This window comes from Mastigoproctus giganteus, chromosome 3 (assembly GCF_048544385.1).
Source record: "Mastigoproctus giganteus isolate SK-2022 chromosome 3, ASM4854438v1, whole genome shotgun sequence".
NCBI classification, from domain to species: domain Eukaryota; kingdom Metazoa; phylum Arthropoda; class Arachnida; order Uropygi; family Thelyphonidae; genus Mastigoproctus; species Mastigoproctus giganteus.
The window spans coordinates 233,583,512-233,601,435 of NC_143577.1; the positions used below are offsets into that span (position 1 = coordinate 233,583,512).

Genomic DNA, 17,924 nt, shown 5'->3' on the forward strand with positions numbered 1-17,924 from the left:
TGATTTTTATTACCTACCTCAACTATTAGACCACACTATTTCAAAGTAAGTTACAGGATATGCAACTACTTTGAGAGCTTTTGAAATCTCTAATTTCACTGCAACAACTGCTTAACATACAAAAAAAAAAAAAAAAAAAAAAAAAAAACATATCTCAGACTCAGCAAAATAAGAGTCCAACACATCAGATATAGTGAAAGTGTTCACTCTCAATATCCAAACATATATTTGGATTAGGTTTAATTCTGAATATTATCCATAACAAAAAAATAAATAAAATAAGTTACATCAAGAAGAGTTGAACCAAGTGATCTGGTGGTAAAAATATAATTTACAGACTTTGAAACACTGTGTTGGGTTTCTGGACACTACATGGACATTTTCAGATCTTTCATGAGTTAGTTCAATTTCACATAGTCTTAAATGTATTTTCTATATATTTTCAAGCATTTGTTACAGAGATATTAATGATTTCATGGGGTTCTCTATTAGTGAATGCTAAACAAATAATGAAAATGAAATTCTTTCTGCCTCAACATTGGATACTGTAATTAAATGCTGTTCATTCAATTAACAATCCAAAAAGGAATGAATTTGCCAATCTAATTCAATATACACTATCTTCCAATATGTATTACTACATAAAAAAAGCACAATTAGAAAAAAAGAAATTTTTCATCCTGAGTATGACTTCAATGACATCAGTAACCCTCTGGGGATACTTCCTGCAAGTTTTTCGTTTCTAGGATTTGATGAAGCTTGCTCCACTCTCCTGTTACGCTGCAGCCAGTTCTCTGAACTAGGATATCTTGTTAGTATTAGAAGTGGCAAATAATGCAAGCTTATACAGCATCAGCCAAAAAAACCCATTGCTTCCCATATCATCTGTCCATCTCTTCTAACAGTTTGTCTAATTCTTCCTTGAATTAGACCAGCTTATTGATGTACAACACCAGATGGGAGTTTGTTGGAATAAACTCCCATCTGGTGTTTGTTCTAGTGTTTGAATGTTGTTCTGAAACATCTCAAAGGAGTTCAGAGCTCAGTGGATTCTTATCTGCATTCTGGGCTATAAATAGCGGGTTCACCACATTATTCCTTTAATAAGGCAATGGTCAGGCCATGCCTTGAGTACTGCATTCAGGTCTGGAGGCCTCAGTTTAGGAAGGATGTAGAATTGCTTGAGTGAGTACAGAGAAGGGCAACAAGATTGGTGAGGGGAACGAAGGAGCCCTCCTACCAAGAAAGGCTTAAGTTCTGCAAATTGCAGTGGCCGGAGACTAGGCACCTGTAAGGTGATCTGATTGAGGTATATAAATTTTGAATGAATGGGTTGAGCACACTGAATTCTGATGGGATTCTTCCACTTGCTCAGATTACAAATCTGAGGGGGCATAAATTCAAATTAAGGAAAGACAGTTGTAGAACAGATGTGCAGAAATTTGCCTTTAGCCAGCAGATGGCTAATTGCTGGAACAAACTTCCATATGTCATTGTGGAAGTTGATAGCTTAAATAAATTCAAGGAGGAACTGAACAAACTTTTAGAGGGAATGAATGTATGAAATTTTTTTTTTTTTTTTTTTTTGGCTGCTATATAAACTCATATGCTTGCTATTACTATTCTTTTATAACAACTGCTGTCATACTGATCCAAATACGGCTATCCCTCTCTAAAACGTAAAAATTCAGATGAGGCAGAATTGTACAGATTTTCACAAATGATGGTGGCATTCAAGTGCAGCTAATGAAAACCATGTAAAACAGGTCCAAAACCAACATGCAACCACCACTGAATTTCATTGTTTGGTGATGCAATACAATCTAAATGAAACTGTTCTTTGGGGCACACGACACTGTTATTATTATTGTTATTTTTTTTTTTTTAAGAACATTAGCAACTAAGGCCATATTGCTCCGGGATATGCGGTGGTCATTCCCTGACCTTTCCGCATCCTCCGTATTTGGTGGTGATGGGCTCGAACCCTGGTCTAATCAAGAAGCGTGTGCTACGCACTGCTGCTCCTTCCCATCTGGCTATGGAGGTGCCACTGGCACATGACACATCCAAATGCATCTATTTGATGCCTGTACTGCACAGAATGATTCATCACTCTGCATCATATTTTCTACTAGGGTAATCTTGATTCTCTTGTTCTTTGCACCCAGACAGGTGTGCACTGCTTGAATACAGTTTCAGCTTACACATAGCTGCATGAACAAGATAATCCATTCTATGAAGTGTTTATCTTGTGGTTGTTGGTTCTGCACTTATCCAAGTTCTGTCAACTGTGACAGCTGATAGTCAGCACATTAAGGATGTGCTTTGTAATTTCCTCTCATCACCTGTTTCAGCTATCAACATGCCCTGGGATCATTAATGGTGGCTTACACAGCTTGATTTGAATGGCTGCATTATCATGACACCAATAACCCTGATGATGTGATAATGCTATCTGTAAAAATTACATGCCAGTTATGTGACAATCTACTATGAAGGATGTAGATCATTTTCTCATCTCATTCTGTTCCCGTCAATTGCCACTGACAGACTTCTGATGATGTCTGCACCAGGTACAAGTATTACACTACTGTTGCTCTTAGGGGTGCTATACTGCAACAATACCCACTATCATGTCTCTTATGAAGTTGATATCACCTAACTGATAAAGATTTTTTTTTTCAATAGCAAAGGATTATTCAACCACCAATGAATTTCACTGTGGTGGTTGCATTGTTAATCCCCAAAACCAAGTGTCTCTATTTAATAGATAGGCCATTTCAATACATTACTAAGTGACAAAGCATTATTTTTAGATTCAACATGTTCTCAAATCAGAATGCTCAATTCTGTGAATTTTAGTATTCACTATCTTTTCATTGCAAAGATGCCATCATACACATGTACAAGGTGTGAATAAAAAGTTTGGGGACTATGTATATGGGTCTCCTTTGAAGTAGACTCTTTAACACTGCATACAATGATTCCAACACTTCTGCTGCTTCTGAAATCATTCCTGATAGAATTCTTTAGGAATTACTAATAGTTCCTGTATTGTTCTGAACAATTTCCTCAATCATTACAAATCCATGATTTTTCAGGGGGGGGATAAGATTGGGAAACAAAAAATCACGGGGAGCTAAATTCAGAGAGCACAGCAGATGGGGGGACCACAGTGACAGAGTGCTTTACAGAAATTCTTGAATGGAAAGCACCACGTGTACAGGAAATGTAATTATGTAAGTGCCAATTCCCTGAAGCCTACTTTTCTGGCTGTTTTCTATGAATATAATTGTGCAATTTTCATAAAACTGTTTTGCAGTATTCCTGGTTCACTGTTTGACCACAAGGAAGGGACAAATTCATAATGAACAATGCCCTGCAAGTCAAAAAATTCAATACGCATGATCTTCAGATTTCGATAAGATTGTCTTGTTTTTTTTTGGGTACAAGAAGAGCCTTGTAGAAGACAGAATCTTTCATTGAGAAGGCTAAGCCTTTGTTTCTAGGTCATAGCCATACACTCACAATTCGCCACCAGTAATGATGGGAAACAAAGTGTAGGTTAGCAGCTTGTTAATGAAGATCCTGACATATGAAAATTTGGCACTCTCTGATCATCAAAAGGAGTATGGGGCACAAACTAAGCTGAAATGAAAATGAATTGCATTCCCAAATCTTGTGTTAAAATTGATTGATACATTCCATAAGAAATATCAATGTCACTAGCAACTTTGGGAATAGTTAAACACCAATCGCTCCTGATTAGATCACAAATATGAGTAAATGAATGATTTGTTTTTAAAGTTGAAGAGTGGACAAAATGAGGATCATCTTCAATGGAGAAGAGGCCACTGAAAAGCCTTTGAATGACAGATAACAGCTTTTCCAAAGCTATTTTTAGCACTTTGTGGATTCCTGTTGCACTTTTCCCTAATTTGAAACAAAAGTTTATGCAAATTCTATGCTCAGCAATATCACTTATTTTAAAATGCGACAAAACATAAAACACTGTCTATTCAATTCCTGCTAATTCAGACCGACTGCAGATAAACTTGTGATCCAATATGTTACTATGTCCAGATGAGTCAACAAACACGTTGCAACAAGTCACATTTGCTGATTATTCTAAACATAGTAACCTTTCAAGCTGATCTGCAATTTGAGATACAAAGTCAATCCCCAAACTTTTCACTCACATCTTGTACAAGAATATTCGTGAAGTAGCACAGTCGAACTTGGTTATAATGAGCATGGAAATAATGAGCAAAAAGCCATAATGATTTTAATTTGCACATATTCCCATACAATCGCTCACTGTTGAAATTGCTAATAAAAATTACATTTAATATTAAATTGTTTCTTATTTTCATTTCGATGCCATATGCTTGCATTTCACTATGTACATAGTCATAATATTAAGGTAGATATAATACATACATTGACAAAATTTTAGACTAGTTTTTCTTATATATTTCATACTTTAGAACAGAACCCCTTTATTACTATGGGAGCCATAACTCAGTATTCGCGTTTTCGTTATTCGTGACATTTCTCAGGAACGTAACCCCCGCGAATAGCGGGGGTTTACTGTATACTTATATTATTTTTTTCTCTCTAATATTTATTTTGTTTTTCAAATGTCTTTTTATCAGGTTATTGAGAATTTAAAAAAAATAGGAGGTAGATTTAACTCATCACTGATATAAAGTGTTTGTTGTTTAATGGCCCAGGGGTTTCCGTATCTCCAATATCACTGATATAATGAGTAATGGTTATAACAAGGAAATTCTGTCAGTCCCTTGATGCTCGTTATAACCAAGCTCAACTGTATCATGTATAAGATAGTACAAATCAAGAAATAACCTAAAGTACACACTCGTGCTCCCAGAAAAATAAATAGGATATGAAGGTAGGAAGGTGATGTAGAGTGGTTATGGCACCATTACAAGAGACACCCTAAAACACTAAAGAAAAAGACTAAATTTTAGACTAGAGAAACAATGGATGGAAGATGTCAAAATAAAATCTAGAGTAAAACAGTTATACCTATGTACACAATCAGACTGATATTTTCTTCAAATTCCATTTTAATTCAACTTGTATTAATTCAGCTAAAATATAAACTTTTAATTTTGATACACAAATACATTTAAAAAAATTTAAGTGACTTCTTTTTTTAATTATCTAATATATACATACCTGTATTCAAGTTATGATGAAGTGATACAGCTTTTGTTCCCAAAAATTCTGAATTTCTTTTAACATTCATATCACTTTCTTCTGCAAGCCAGTCTTCTACTAAACATAAATGAGGAAAATGTGTGGCCAAGAGGGACAGAAGAGGAGAAAATAAGCCTGCAAACTGCTGTTGATCTCTCTGTGCTTGCTGGATGAGGTAAAAAATAGGCAACTGTGCGATGAACTGAGGAGAATAGCGTTTAACTTTTCGTCCTGAAGAAACAATAGTTTTCATATTGAAAAGTCTGGTATCTTCATACAAGAGCAAGTAGTAAAGCAGTAATAGTTGAGAGGTTAATGATTTTGGAAGTTCGTCAACTTCCATACTAATGGGAGTATTTCTGCCTGAATGGCAAGATGAAAATTCATCTTTATTTTGATCATGTGGCATAAACACAGAATTCCGAAACACTGTGAGAATTTCCTCTTCTGTAATAGGTTCATTTGTAGTGTCATGCGAACTTTTGGAGCTAGGCGTAAGAACAGAATTCACATACACCTCAATCAGGGGTGGAAGAACTGGATGCAGAGGAGGTACAGTACTACAAACTTGTTTATAAATCCAGTCTTTGATGGGTACCTGAACAAATATTAAAAGGAAAGCACAATCTGAAAAGTATATTTTAATTGCATTAAATGACTAAGATTTAATTGCATTAAATTTTGTTCAAAACATTCTAAAATGTCAGATATAATTATTCATATGCCTTTGCAACAAAGTGAATAATAAAGCAAAATTATAAATGGGACAACTAAGAAACATTATAGTTTTTTATAAATACCTTGGAAGCATTCCTCCAAAATAATGATGGATGGACTGATGGTTGGAAAGCCAGAAGACATATTTAACAATGATAGTAAATTTATATAGGTTCGATTTTTCAGGAACAATATATTAAAAAAGGTTCTTCCCAAGAACAGAAGGAGAGTGAATGAATAAAGAGGAAGAAGAAATGTTAGTTTGACGAGTTTGAAATTAGACCACAAATGTATACTAAAAGAGATAGAACTAGAGATGCCATTTCAAAAGTATCTGTAAAAAAGATAACAAAAACTGATCATTTGTATAACAGGTACTGGAGTCAGTTTGTGAAAGAAAAGATCAATGATTAAGCTGATTGCTCTCTTTCAGATAAAGCTGAAAACTGTTAGAGGTTTCCAAATATCCCCCCCCCCAGAAGTAGGTTATTCCAAATAAAGAAATGTGTTCTCATCTAGAAATCTTGGTGTTGATCTTAAGGCAGCTCTATGTTCATCTTATGACAATGCCATAGGTACTGCCATAAGATGGGCAGAAATGCTGCCACAAGGGGTGGCAGTATTTCAGACAGATGACTGCCTGAAGTACCATTTTGAATAGATTTTAATATTAATCGAACAAAAAAGGCTGCCTGAGTTGGGAATGAGCAACAAAAAAAAAATTTGTTACTATCTTTTATTTTATTCTTATTTTCATTTTAGTTTAAAAGGAATAAATTTGTCTTTAAAGAAATAAAATAATCCCTTCAAAGAGATTTTTTGAAGTTATTGATTTTGTATGTACACTGGTGTTAAAAGAAAGTGCATCACCTAGGAATTTCTTGATGGCATGTTACATTAATAACTAGCACATCAACAAATAGAAATATAAAAAAAAGATATTTATTAATATCTTTTGTTTATATTTATTACTCAGCTTTGCCTTAACATAGTTAAGGCAAAGCTAAGTAATAAATATAAACATTAAAGTTAAAGTTGACATTAAAGTTAACATAGTTAAGGCAAAGTTAAGTAATATTTGACAGGTGATAAGGCAAAATATTTGATAAGGCAAAGTTAAGTAATATTTGACAGGTGCTCTCAAAATATTCCAAAATGAGCATTTGCAATCTTTATACAACCGTTTTGGTAAACACGACAATTATGGCTGAAATGTTATCAGAAGCCCTCAATTTGCTTCAGTTTATCATTTTAAATGGAAAACAAAATGAAAAGTTCACCAGGTGCAAACTAATATTTAGTTGAACCACCTCTGGCCCTGATGACGGCAGCACACAGTCGAGGCATTGAAAAGATAAATTTCTGAAGATAATCAACTGATAGTTTGTGGTTTCAAACACGAATTATGGCTTCCTGAAGTTCTAAAAGGGTCTTTGTTTTCTTTCTGGCAACTGCAGATTCCACACGATGCCAACAGTTCTCTACAGGATTCAGGTCCGGGCTGTTTCCTGGCCAGCTAAGAGTTGTAATGGACCGTTCTTCCAACCATTTTTTCACCTGTAACAAATGTAAACACATTACTGTCGAACCGCTAATGCAGAAATGAAGCTAAAGTAACTACAGAAGTGCCTACTTACACTTTTTGCCTGATGACAAGGAGCAGTCATCCTGAAAGATGCAGTTACTTGGAAGGTTGAAATGGTCTCTAATGGTTGGCAGCAATTTGCCTTCCAATATAGCCAGGGTATCTATTGGCATTTACAGAACCTTTTATAAACTACAGGTGACCTAATCCACGATACGAAATGCAGCCCCCATATCATTGGGCTGGTAGGGAATTTCACTGTACACACCATACAGTCTGGATGGTATTCTTCACCACATCTACGGCGAATTGTTTGTCTCCCATCAGAGCCATGCAAGTTGAATTTCTTCTCATCCGAGAAAATACCTGACTTCCACTGCTTGGGGGTCCATTTGACATGCTCCTTACACTAAATTAAGCGAGCCTTTTTCATTTTTTGTGTGAGGAGGGACTTCATCTTAGGACGATGGGCTACAAGTCCATTTTTGAAGAGGCATCTTCTGACTGTTACTGCACTTGCTACCACTCCTGTACGTTCTTCCCATTCTCCTTTCAGAAGAAGAAGCTTTACGGTTTTTAAGGCATAAGTGCTTCAAAACACGGTCCCGTTTTGGCGTAGAGACTCGTTTGCATCTGGTTTCTTTTTTTACTGTATTATTGGGGAATGCTGACCTGTTAGATGTACTTACAATGGAAAAAATTAAATAAGTGCCTGAAAAATAAAAGCAGATTAAATAAAATAAAATACTACAAATAGTACTTAATGCTATAGATCCTAAGATTTTAACTTCTTCATCAAGGGTCAGTAGCCAAAACCAAAGGAAGTACAGCAAGAAGTAAGGCCTCTGATTCTGATATGAAATACATGTAGCAAGCGGAAAAAAGTGAGTTGACATATATATCATAGCTGACTCAACAGAGACCAAATTGAAAAGGTTTGTTTGTTATTTGGCTTTTAGTATTAGCAACTAAGGCCATATTGCTCCGGGGATATGCGGTGGTCATTCCCTGACCTTTCCGCATCCTCCTGACCTTTGTTGGTCATGGGTTCGAACCCCGGTCTAATCAAGAAGTGTGTGCTACGCACTGCTGCTCCTGCCCACCTGGCTACGGAGGCACCTAAATGAAAAGGAATATGAAACAAATCAAATATAATTAGAATTAAAAGTAAAATGCAAAAATCAAGATAAAATTAATTCCAATAAAAGTAAAATTGAATAAAATAGCAAGCAGCCCTAAGTGAATTTAAACAAAGGAAATGTACTATGAAGACGAAAGGAACTAGTCAGAGTAGAACAACTTACTGTGGTGCCAGGCAGGACCTGGTGAAATGGGTTGATGTCAGTGAATGCCAAAAAGGCTGTATCGGTGACCAAAGAAGTTAGCAAATTAGTTCCCAGGATATTTATAACATGTGAAGTAACCCCAAGTATAGGGGGGGGGGAGAAGGTGTAAATAGGTTAAAGTAAACTTTACCCAAGTGACAGGGGATTTAGCAATTAAACAAATGAAGCATATCGACCAGTATAGGGGAGAAATCCATAACTTACAAAGTAGCATTAAAAGACTCTAAACTTTGTCAGAGATGAAAAAATGAGAGATAGCAGAAAAATAGCATCTCGAATATTGCTTTCAGTCAGCTTAATTGCGCATGAGAAATAAATAATATAGAGTCTAAGAACAGTAAAAAGCCATTGGAAGAAAGGGACAGTAGTGTTTGGGCAGTCTGGGGTTGTAAAACCTGTACCAATAGTAGGTCCCTGGACATAGGTCTAGGCATATGCCTCATGTGCTTAAGTCAGTAATGATATTGTATTATAAAAAATACATAAACCTAAACAATTCCAAAAAAAAAAAAAAAAAACTAACAAAATATAATACCCCCATAGTTAGCCAATCGGTGGGCACAAGTTTTCTAGACTGTGAGACACCAAAGACACTAGGGGATATTGACTGTACATTATATACAAGCCTGAATGTAAAAGGATATCAACCTGCTATTATATTGTTAATATCAATATGATTGTCAATCAACTTTTTATATTTTATGATATTTAGTGCTTTCTTAAATAGATGGTAAAGGAAGGCCAAAGGGAAATTATTACCAAGTAATTTATTATGGAGAATTTTGATATTATCTAAAAAGAGATTGTTCTTATTATATATACAGGCAATCCTGATGCATTGAGAGAGTGTTACATTTGAATGCACTTTTTTGATGTTGGAGTGCCAATCGGTGAAGTTGACCACATTAAAGTTATCTCTTTTTGTTATATATGTTAATTGCAGTATGTGGGCTGTTGATGTTAATGTCAAGGTCTAAGTAATTAGTTGAATAGTCATTGTGATTTGTTCTTTCCAGAGTGAGTTCTGGTAACCAGAACTTTCCAGAACTCACTCTGGAAAGAACAACAAAAAATGACTATTCAGCTAATTACTTAGACCTTGACATTAACATCAACAGCCCACATACTGCAATTAACATATATAACATATAACAAGAGAGATGCCTTTAACTTTAATGTGGTCAACTTCACCCATTGGCATTCCGACATCTCAAAAAAAGTGCATTCGAATATAACACTCTCTCTCTCTCTCTCTCTCTCTCTCTCTCTCTCTCTCTCTCTCTCTCTCTCTCTCTCTCTCAATGCATCAGGATTTCCACCACATGTAATAACAACAATCTCTTTTTAGATAATATCAAAATTCTCCATAATAAACTACTTGGTAATAATTTCTCTTCAGCCTTCCTTTACCAGCATTTTAAGAAAGCACTAAATGTCATAAAATATAATTTAAAAAGTTGATTGACAACCATATTGATATTTGTTTTTTTTTTTCTTTTTTATGAAAACCCCAAACACAAGTGGTATTAGAACCTATAGTACTTAGTACCGTGCTTGGGTAGGAGGTTGAGAAGACGACAGAAGATATTTGTTGACATTAGACTTGAACTTCTGTAGACTGTAATTTTCAGGAAAGACATATGTTGTTGTTATTTGGTTTTTAGGAGCATTAGCAACTAAGGCCATATTGCTCCAGGGATATGCGGTGGTCATTCCCTGACCTTTCCGCATCCTCCGTATTTGGTGTTCATGGGCTCGAACCCCAGTCTAATCAAGAAGCGTGTGCTATGCACTGCTGCTCCTGCCCACCTGGTTACAGAGGTGCTGAAAAACATACGAACGAAGATTGTTCCAGAAAACGGCAGTTGAATGAATAAACGAGGAAGATGAAAAGTTGGTTCTGTGAGTTTGAAGTTGGACCGTAAATGGATATTGGCGACACGTGTTCAGATTGTTTTGGAAGAGAGAAAGAGAGAGCGAGAATTATAGAAGCCAATTCAGAAGAACAGTGCCCATGGAAGTATCTGTAGAAAAGGTATGCAGCAGAAGCAGTATATCTATGAGACAGCAAGTGCAGAGAGACTGTTAGAGATGAATCTTTAATTAACTTAACTGCCCTCTTCTGAATGGAATCTAGAAGCCTGAGAGAGGTTTTGGGGGCACCGCCCCAGTTGCAGGAACAATATTCCATGGTAAGGCAGATTTGAGATTTGTATAGAGTGAAAAGTAACGCGAATTTGTATGTGCTTGTGCCAAGAGAGATTAGAAGTTAGGGTAATCCCCAAAAAGATATACCAACTTGCCTAGAAATCGGAGTGTCACCAAAGATAAGTACAGAAGCAGGAGAATCCTTTTTTGCGAGATATAAGACAGGACTGAGTTTTAGAAGGATTGAAATCAACTAAGTTGTCTTTGCCCCACTGGAGAATTACCTGGAGACAGGCATTTAAGGAATTGGTAGCTGATATTCGAGAAGTTGAAGCTGATTGAGCAGGGCAAGGTTTCTCAAAATGGAAAGTGGAATGCAATGTGCTATCATTGGCAAAACTATGGATAGGATTTCCAGCCAATGGAAGAAGATCATTAATATACAAGAGGAAAAGAACTGAACCTTGAGGGACACCAACATTAGTGGAGAAGTTAGAAGACAGAGAGCCATTTACCATCACCCTCAGTGACTGATCAGAGAGAAAAGAGATATTAACAATATAATAGCAGGTTGATATCCTTTTACATTCAGGCTTGTATAAAACGTACAGTCAATATCCCCTGGCCTCTTTGGTGTCTCACAGTCTAGAAAACTTGTGCCCGCTGATTGGCTTTTGCAACCCCAGACAGCCCGAGCACTACTGTATTCCCCTTCTTCCAATGGCTTTTTACTGTTCTTAGACTCTATATTATTTATTTCTCGTGCGCAATTAAGCTGACCGAAAGCAATATTCGAGATGCTATTTTTCTGCTATCTCTCACTTTTTTTCATCTCTGACAAAGTTTAGAGTCTTTTAATGCTACTTTGTAAGTTATGGATTTCTGCCCTATACCAGTCGATATGCCTCATTTGTTTAATTGCCAACTGCTCTGTCACTCAGGTAAAGTTTACTTTGACCTATTTAACACCTTCTCCCCCCATACTCGGGGGAGAAGGTTACTTCAACATGTTATAAATATGCTGGGAACTAATTTGCTAACTTCTTTGGTCACCGATACAGCCTTGTTGATGTTCACTTCCCTCAGCCCATTTCACTGGCTCCTGCCTGGCAACACGGTAAGTTGCATTACTTTGACTATATCCTTTCATCTTCATAATACATTTCCTTTATTTAAGTTCACTTAGGCCTGCGTGCTATTTTATTCAATTTTACTTTTATTGGAATTAATTTTATTTTGATTTTTGCATTTTACTTTTAATTTTAATTATATTTGATTTGTTTCTTATTCCTTTTCATTTTGGTCTCTGTCAGGTTGGCTATGACATATACAATAACTCACTTTTTTCTGCTTGCTATGTATATTTCATATCAGAGACAGAGGCCTTACTTCTTGCTGTATTTCCTTTGATTTTGGCTGCTGACCCTTGATGAAGAAGTTAAAATCTTAGGATCTATAGCATTAAGTACTATTTGTAGTATTTTATTTGATTTAATCTGCTTTTATTTTTCAGGCACTTATTTAATTTTTTCCATTGTAAGTACATCTGACAGGTCAGCATTCTCCACTCATACTCTATTCTACTTATTTACATTCCATTATGGTTGCTGGGTATTTCTGCTAATACTAGCAGTGCCCTGGGTCCATAAACCATCCCCTATATAATAATCTATCATTCTTTTTTAGCCGTTAATTTTTACTAGAACTAATTATTATTTATACATTATATATATATATATATATATTTTTTTTTTTTTTCTTACTTTTCTGTTTCAAATTTTAGCTTACTGCTATATAGTTTATTTGGAGATAGTAAAGAATTTTACTGATTTAACTGCAATCAACTGTACAATGGTATTTTAAAGACATGTTACATTTAATTAGTTTTATTAAAATTTGCTCAATAAATTCCACTAAAATGTGACATGCAATGTCATGTCATAATTTAATGGGATGAAAATAAAGTCTACTGAGATATTTAAAATAATGTGAATTAGAAGTATGAAGGAATGTCTGATTTATTTTGTAGTTATGCTTGTTCTATTAGTTTCCTTGTTTTGTTATTCACTGAAGTTGTGTGAGGAGAAATGCAAAAGTGATGTACATAATGAAATGTGATATACCATACTGAAGCAGAAATATAACTAACTCCTTGACAAAGTACAGCTTCAACTACAATCACACACAATAACATTCCACTATTACAAACACCTTTCAGGCAGAAAAGTGGCAGTAAGATTACTTGTTAGCTGATACAAAACTCTCTTACAGTGCTATCATTTGATCTATTATCTCGACAGAGGTAATAGACCAAACCTATCATTAAGTTTGGTCTATTACCTCGAAGTAAATAATATACCTTTAAATGGAAGGAATGCCATACTAAGACCCACTAATATTCATTGATATTATTTACACACTGTATGGAGTGTCAGAAATGGCAAACTCACACCTAATCGGCACTTCATCAGTGGGGAGTCAGGTATTTGAATAAAAGATTCCTTAAGAATGCAAACAAAAAACTACACTTGTTAAACAGCATTGCATTAAACCATTACTCAATTCCAGGTGAAACACCCTAAAATGCTAAGAGTTAAAATACATAATAACATGGAGGTGGGGAGAAAAGAGGGAAATAATTAATATAACTACTAAAAAGTGCATTAAAGGTAAACGTAACAGAAAGAAAAAGGATAGCTAGAATGCTTTCCTTGCCTTCAAATAATCTAATAAATTGGAAAACAGAAACAAGGAAAATAAGAAAGTAAAAAGTAAAGAAAGGGAATGAAAGTTTTTAATTTGAACACTCCAGGATTGTAAATCCATTCTTACCTTACATAGGGCCTTGGATTACTAAACACTAAAGAATGTATGTGACCTTAATTTATAAAACAGAAAAAAAGGAAAAGGATGTTTACATTCATTACTTAATAAAATAATTTCACCTCTGCCAGTGCTCTAGTTAGTGTATGGTCTGTGTATTATCCCAAGCTAATACAGTAACATTTCAAGTCCTCCCATGGGTCATCAAAAAACAAGCAAATACATGGACTGTGTTAGGGTAACTAAGAATAAGAACAAGTGCATGTATACTTGCATGTACACCAATGAGAGGAACATAGTGAATAAATTTGATGAAGTACCGATTAAATCAACAAATGCAGAAATTGTGGGGGATATCAGAGACATGATATCACTCAGACATAAGGGATGCAGAATTTGAATATAGGGAGAACAATGTGTACAGAAAGGGATATAATGTGTAGTGTTGAATGTCAAGTGGCACCAGGGATCACCCCATCCCCAAGTTTGTATACTGTCAGCACAAGAATGTGCTGTGGCACATTCTGTAAAGACATGAGATAGTCTGAGTTTTTGTGTTGGTCAGCATGATAGTGTTGCTCTGTTGTTCCTCTGCCCATTTAGCTGCAGGGCCCTTAGATTTTGTCCTTCTTAGTTAAGAAGGATATAAAATCTAAAGCAGGGCATCCAGTCAACATGGGTGGCCAGTGCAACGTTGAGTCAGTCTGGTGTGATATAAGCACAGGGAAAACCAAAATGAGAGTAGGAGTGTGTTATATACCTAACGACAGTGACGTATATAACAAACAACTATACAAAGAATAAATTAAAATACTGGAAAGATTTTGACACATCATTGTTGAAATTACAGTCTCTAATGCAGGTCACATAACAGTCTCAGCAACTGTATGTGCACTACCAGTTTTTGCAATAATTTCTGCAATTTTATAAGATGCAATCATTCCATCATCTTTTTTTTTGTGTTCTTCAGAAATAAGGAAGTAACAGTGTTACTGTTGCTCAAAATTCTGTTTTAAATGTTTAAAATATTTGATATGTTTACCAACTTTATCAGGATGTTTCCTGTTTAAGAGATCTATAAGTCTTGATGGTTTCATAGCCTCATTTGAAAAAGAACTATTACACATAAGACACTAGACTGCCTTGAGTTGAATGGGCGTTCAATAAAACCAGTTACTGTCTGGATACTGTTGAATGGGCATTCAATAAAACCAGATACTGTTAGATATTCATCCAGATACTGTTGACACTTTTTCTTTTCATCACTTGACATGATTGATGATGGGTTGAATAACTACAAAGAATTAAATAATAAAATATAAATAACTCTCATAGCCCGTGTCAGTCACAAAAGCATTGTTGATCAAAAATAAACAAACTTCCACAAGGAAACAATAAATCAATACTAACTGTCGCTTAGAAAGTAGAAAAAATAGAATGTTTAGTGTCAAACGGCAGCAGGTATTTCCCCCATCTCTGCATAGAAACAATAGACTGAAACATTTCCTCATCCCATCCATTCCTCATATATTGACCAATGAGCCAAAAGAATAAATAAATAAACGATGCCCAACATGCCGCCGCCAAGGTCGAGCTGTCGGAAAGGCACAAATGGCAAGGATTTCAGATTCGGAGACAATCTCTGACAGCACATAGGCATTTAATGCCTATGAAAAGTAATGGTGGTTGAATGAAATCATGCCCACTATTTTCCTTTTATCAAAATTTCTCACTCACTCCTAATATAACATTAGGAGTGAGTAATATAATATACCTATATATTAAAAATCAGTTGTCTCAGGGGAAAAGAAAACCCAGTGAGAGAAATTAAATATTAAGGAATAAGATGTTGTCGAGTTGGGTTGAACTAGAGGGCCACAAACCTCAGATACCCTATAATACCCATGATTTTTTGCCCCCCCCCAACCCAATTTTCACCCCCAATTGAGAATCCATTCTATGGTATAAATATCCTTTTCCTCTCCTTTATTTTAGTTCAATGCAATAAACTTTTACTAATAGTAATACTTACTTTGTATTTTGTAAAAGCTCTACTTTTCAAAAGCTGATGGATACAATGGACAGGTAAGAAGCCAGTAACATTTCTACTCAGATTTGGAGTTACAGGAACTTTAACAGCATGAGCTGTCACTACCTATTAGAATTGTAAGAACAGTTTATGTTAACTAATGCAAGTAGATTGTGTTAATAACTACTCGGATAAATAACATATAACAAGATAAAATAAAAAAGAATTTTAATAGTTGAAAAAAAAAAAAAAAAAAAAAAAGATATTTTCCAAAGATCTACAATTTGTTAATGTCAACCCATTAACACAAATAAAAAAAAAACCCTTCTATTCTCAACAATGCACAAAATGCCATACCAGTATTTTCCATCTTAAAACCATTTATTATACTTCAGAAGTCTTAATGTCTCTAGTATAGGGGGTTCTCAGTATTTTTAAATTTTGCAGCAGCAAATCAAAAACACCAACTTTTGAAATCCAAAAATTCAAATTTCAATACAGTTTAGTGTCAAACATGTTCATATACAGTATTTAGTTCCTATTTTTGTTTGCATAACAATAGAATGCAAAAATTCATCAAGGCAAAGAACCACAGCCAATTATTTCAGCCAGCAAGTTGTCAATTACTAGAATAAGTTGCTTTCACATGTGGTTGAGGACCAACGTGAGGAGGGAGTCAAATAGATAGTTAATTTTATTTTATTATTATTTAATTAATTTTTGATTGGTGCAGCAAAGATCTAGGGGTTTCTTACACCATATGGTTAATACCAATATTAAGGTGAGGGTATTCAACCGACATTATAAAAATATAATAATCTGAATAGTTTGGCAACTGTGCAAAATCCTTAAAGAAATGCAAAAAGTAAAATAATTATGCATTTTGTCAAGTTAATCAAACCAGCAGAGGCTTGGAAAGATTATATGTTGCCTGGGGTCAATGTAATATATGTGTTCCCCCTTTATTTAAATACAAAAATACAATAATAATAATAACTACTGTTTTACTCACCAAAGAATACTTTTTAAACATAAAACATCACACAATAAGAAGTTAAAAAATAATAAAGAAATATTGTAAGAGGGTACTAAAAAATAAAACAGTGTGTAGTTTCACGCTTCCAAGATTTTTTATAAACCATTTGTTTATTTTCAACATGCATAAAAATAATAAAATTATTTTTATCTTTTACTATCAATAAATAAAATTAAAAGTACAGTATTTTTTATTTTACATATGAATAAATAAATAAATAGCCATCTTAGCACCTTCACAGTTCCCTCATAGAGTGGACTATGAGAGAACTGGCACATGGTGGCAAATACCACCCAAATCTCTACATTACTACACTCCAGTTAACTAAATGCAAATCTGTTCTGTTATCAAGACAACGTGCTGTACCAAAAACCATATCTATCAAAATATATGCAATATATTTTCATAGATACAGATTTGGATTATATCTATTTTGACAACTGAAATTTGAATCTTTAATGTAAACTACATTACCATAAGCATAATTATATTATTTTTAGTACACACTTATATTAGATCAATTTTATTTGTTTGTTAACTATTGATAACCAGCATTTATACCAACCTGTTCTGTAAATATTTCTTGTGTAAAAATAGTTTTTATTCTGGCCAAATTATTTGATCTTATTGGAATTTTCATTCCCAAAGTAGAGCACACCAAGTCTGCAATTGAACTAATTTGATTGCTGTGGAAATGTATAGCGATGAGAAGTAACATTTCTCCAAAAGATGCACTCACTCCACTAGCACTAAAAATAGAATTATAAACAAACATTAACAGAAATTAATGGCATGAAAGAATAAAAATAATTATTTACTAGGGAACTTTGCTCACTGCACTCGCTTCTTTTGATAAAATAAAATAAAATACTTACAGAAGCTTTTGACACTGTGTCTCTTCTTCAGCTATGAATACATAAATGTTACGATATCTATATAATATCGGTGTAGATACACTACAGACAACTCTTAAAGAAAAACTATGACCTTAGTGTGAAAGGCATCATTTCATCTGTA

The 17,924-nt window shown here is 34.6% G+C and overlaps 1 protein-coding gene across 2 annotated transcripts in view; it reads right to left on the reverse strand.

The window, feature by feature from the left end:
• Positions 1–17,924, reverse strand: part of IntS2 (integrator complex subunit 2) — a 99,423-nt gene that overhangs the window by 32,036 nt on the left and 49,463 nt on the right. For both annotated transcript variants that reach the window (XM_090370938.1, XM_090370939.1), the window contains exons 9-11: positions 17,473–17,656; positions 15,875–15,997; positions 5,203–5,821 (exon numbers count right to left, since the gene is read on the reverse strand). In XM_090370938.1, the coding sequence (XP_090227064.1) occupies positions 5,203–5,821; positions 15,875–15,997; positions 17,473–17,656 (926 nt within the window). The remainder of the gene's footprint in view (positions 1–5,202; positions 5,822–15,874; positions 15,998–17,472; positions 17,657–17,924) is intronic.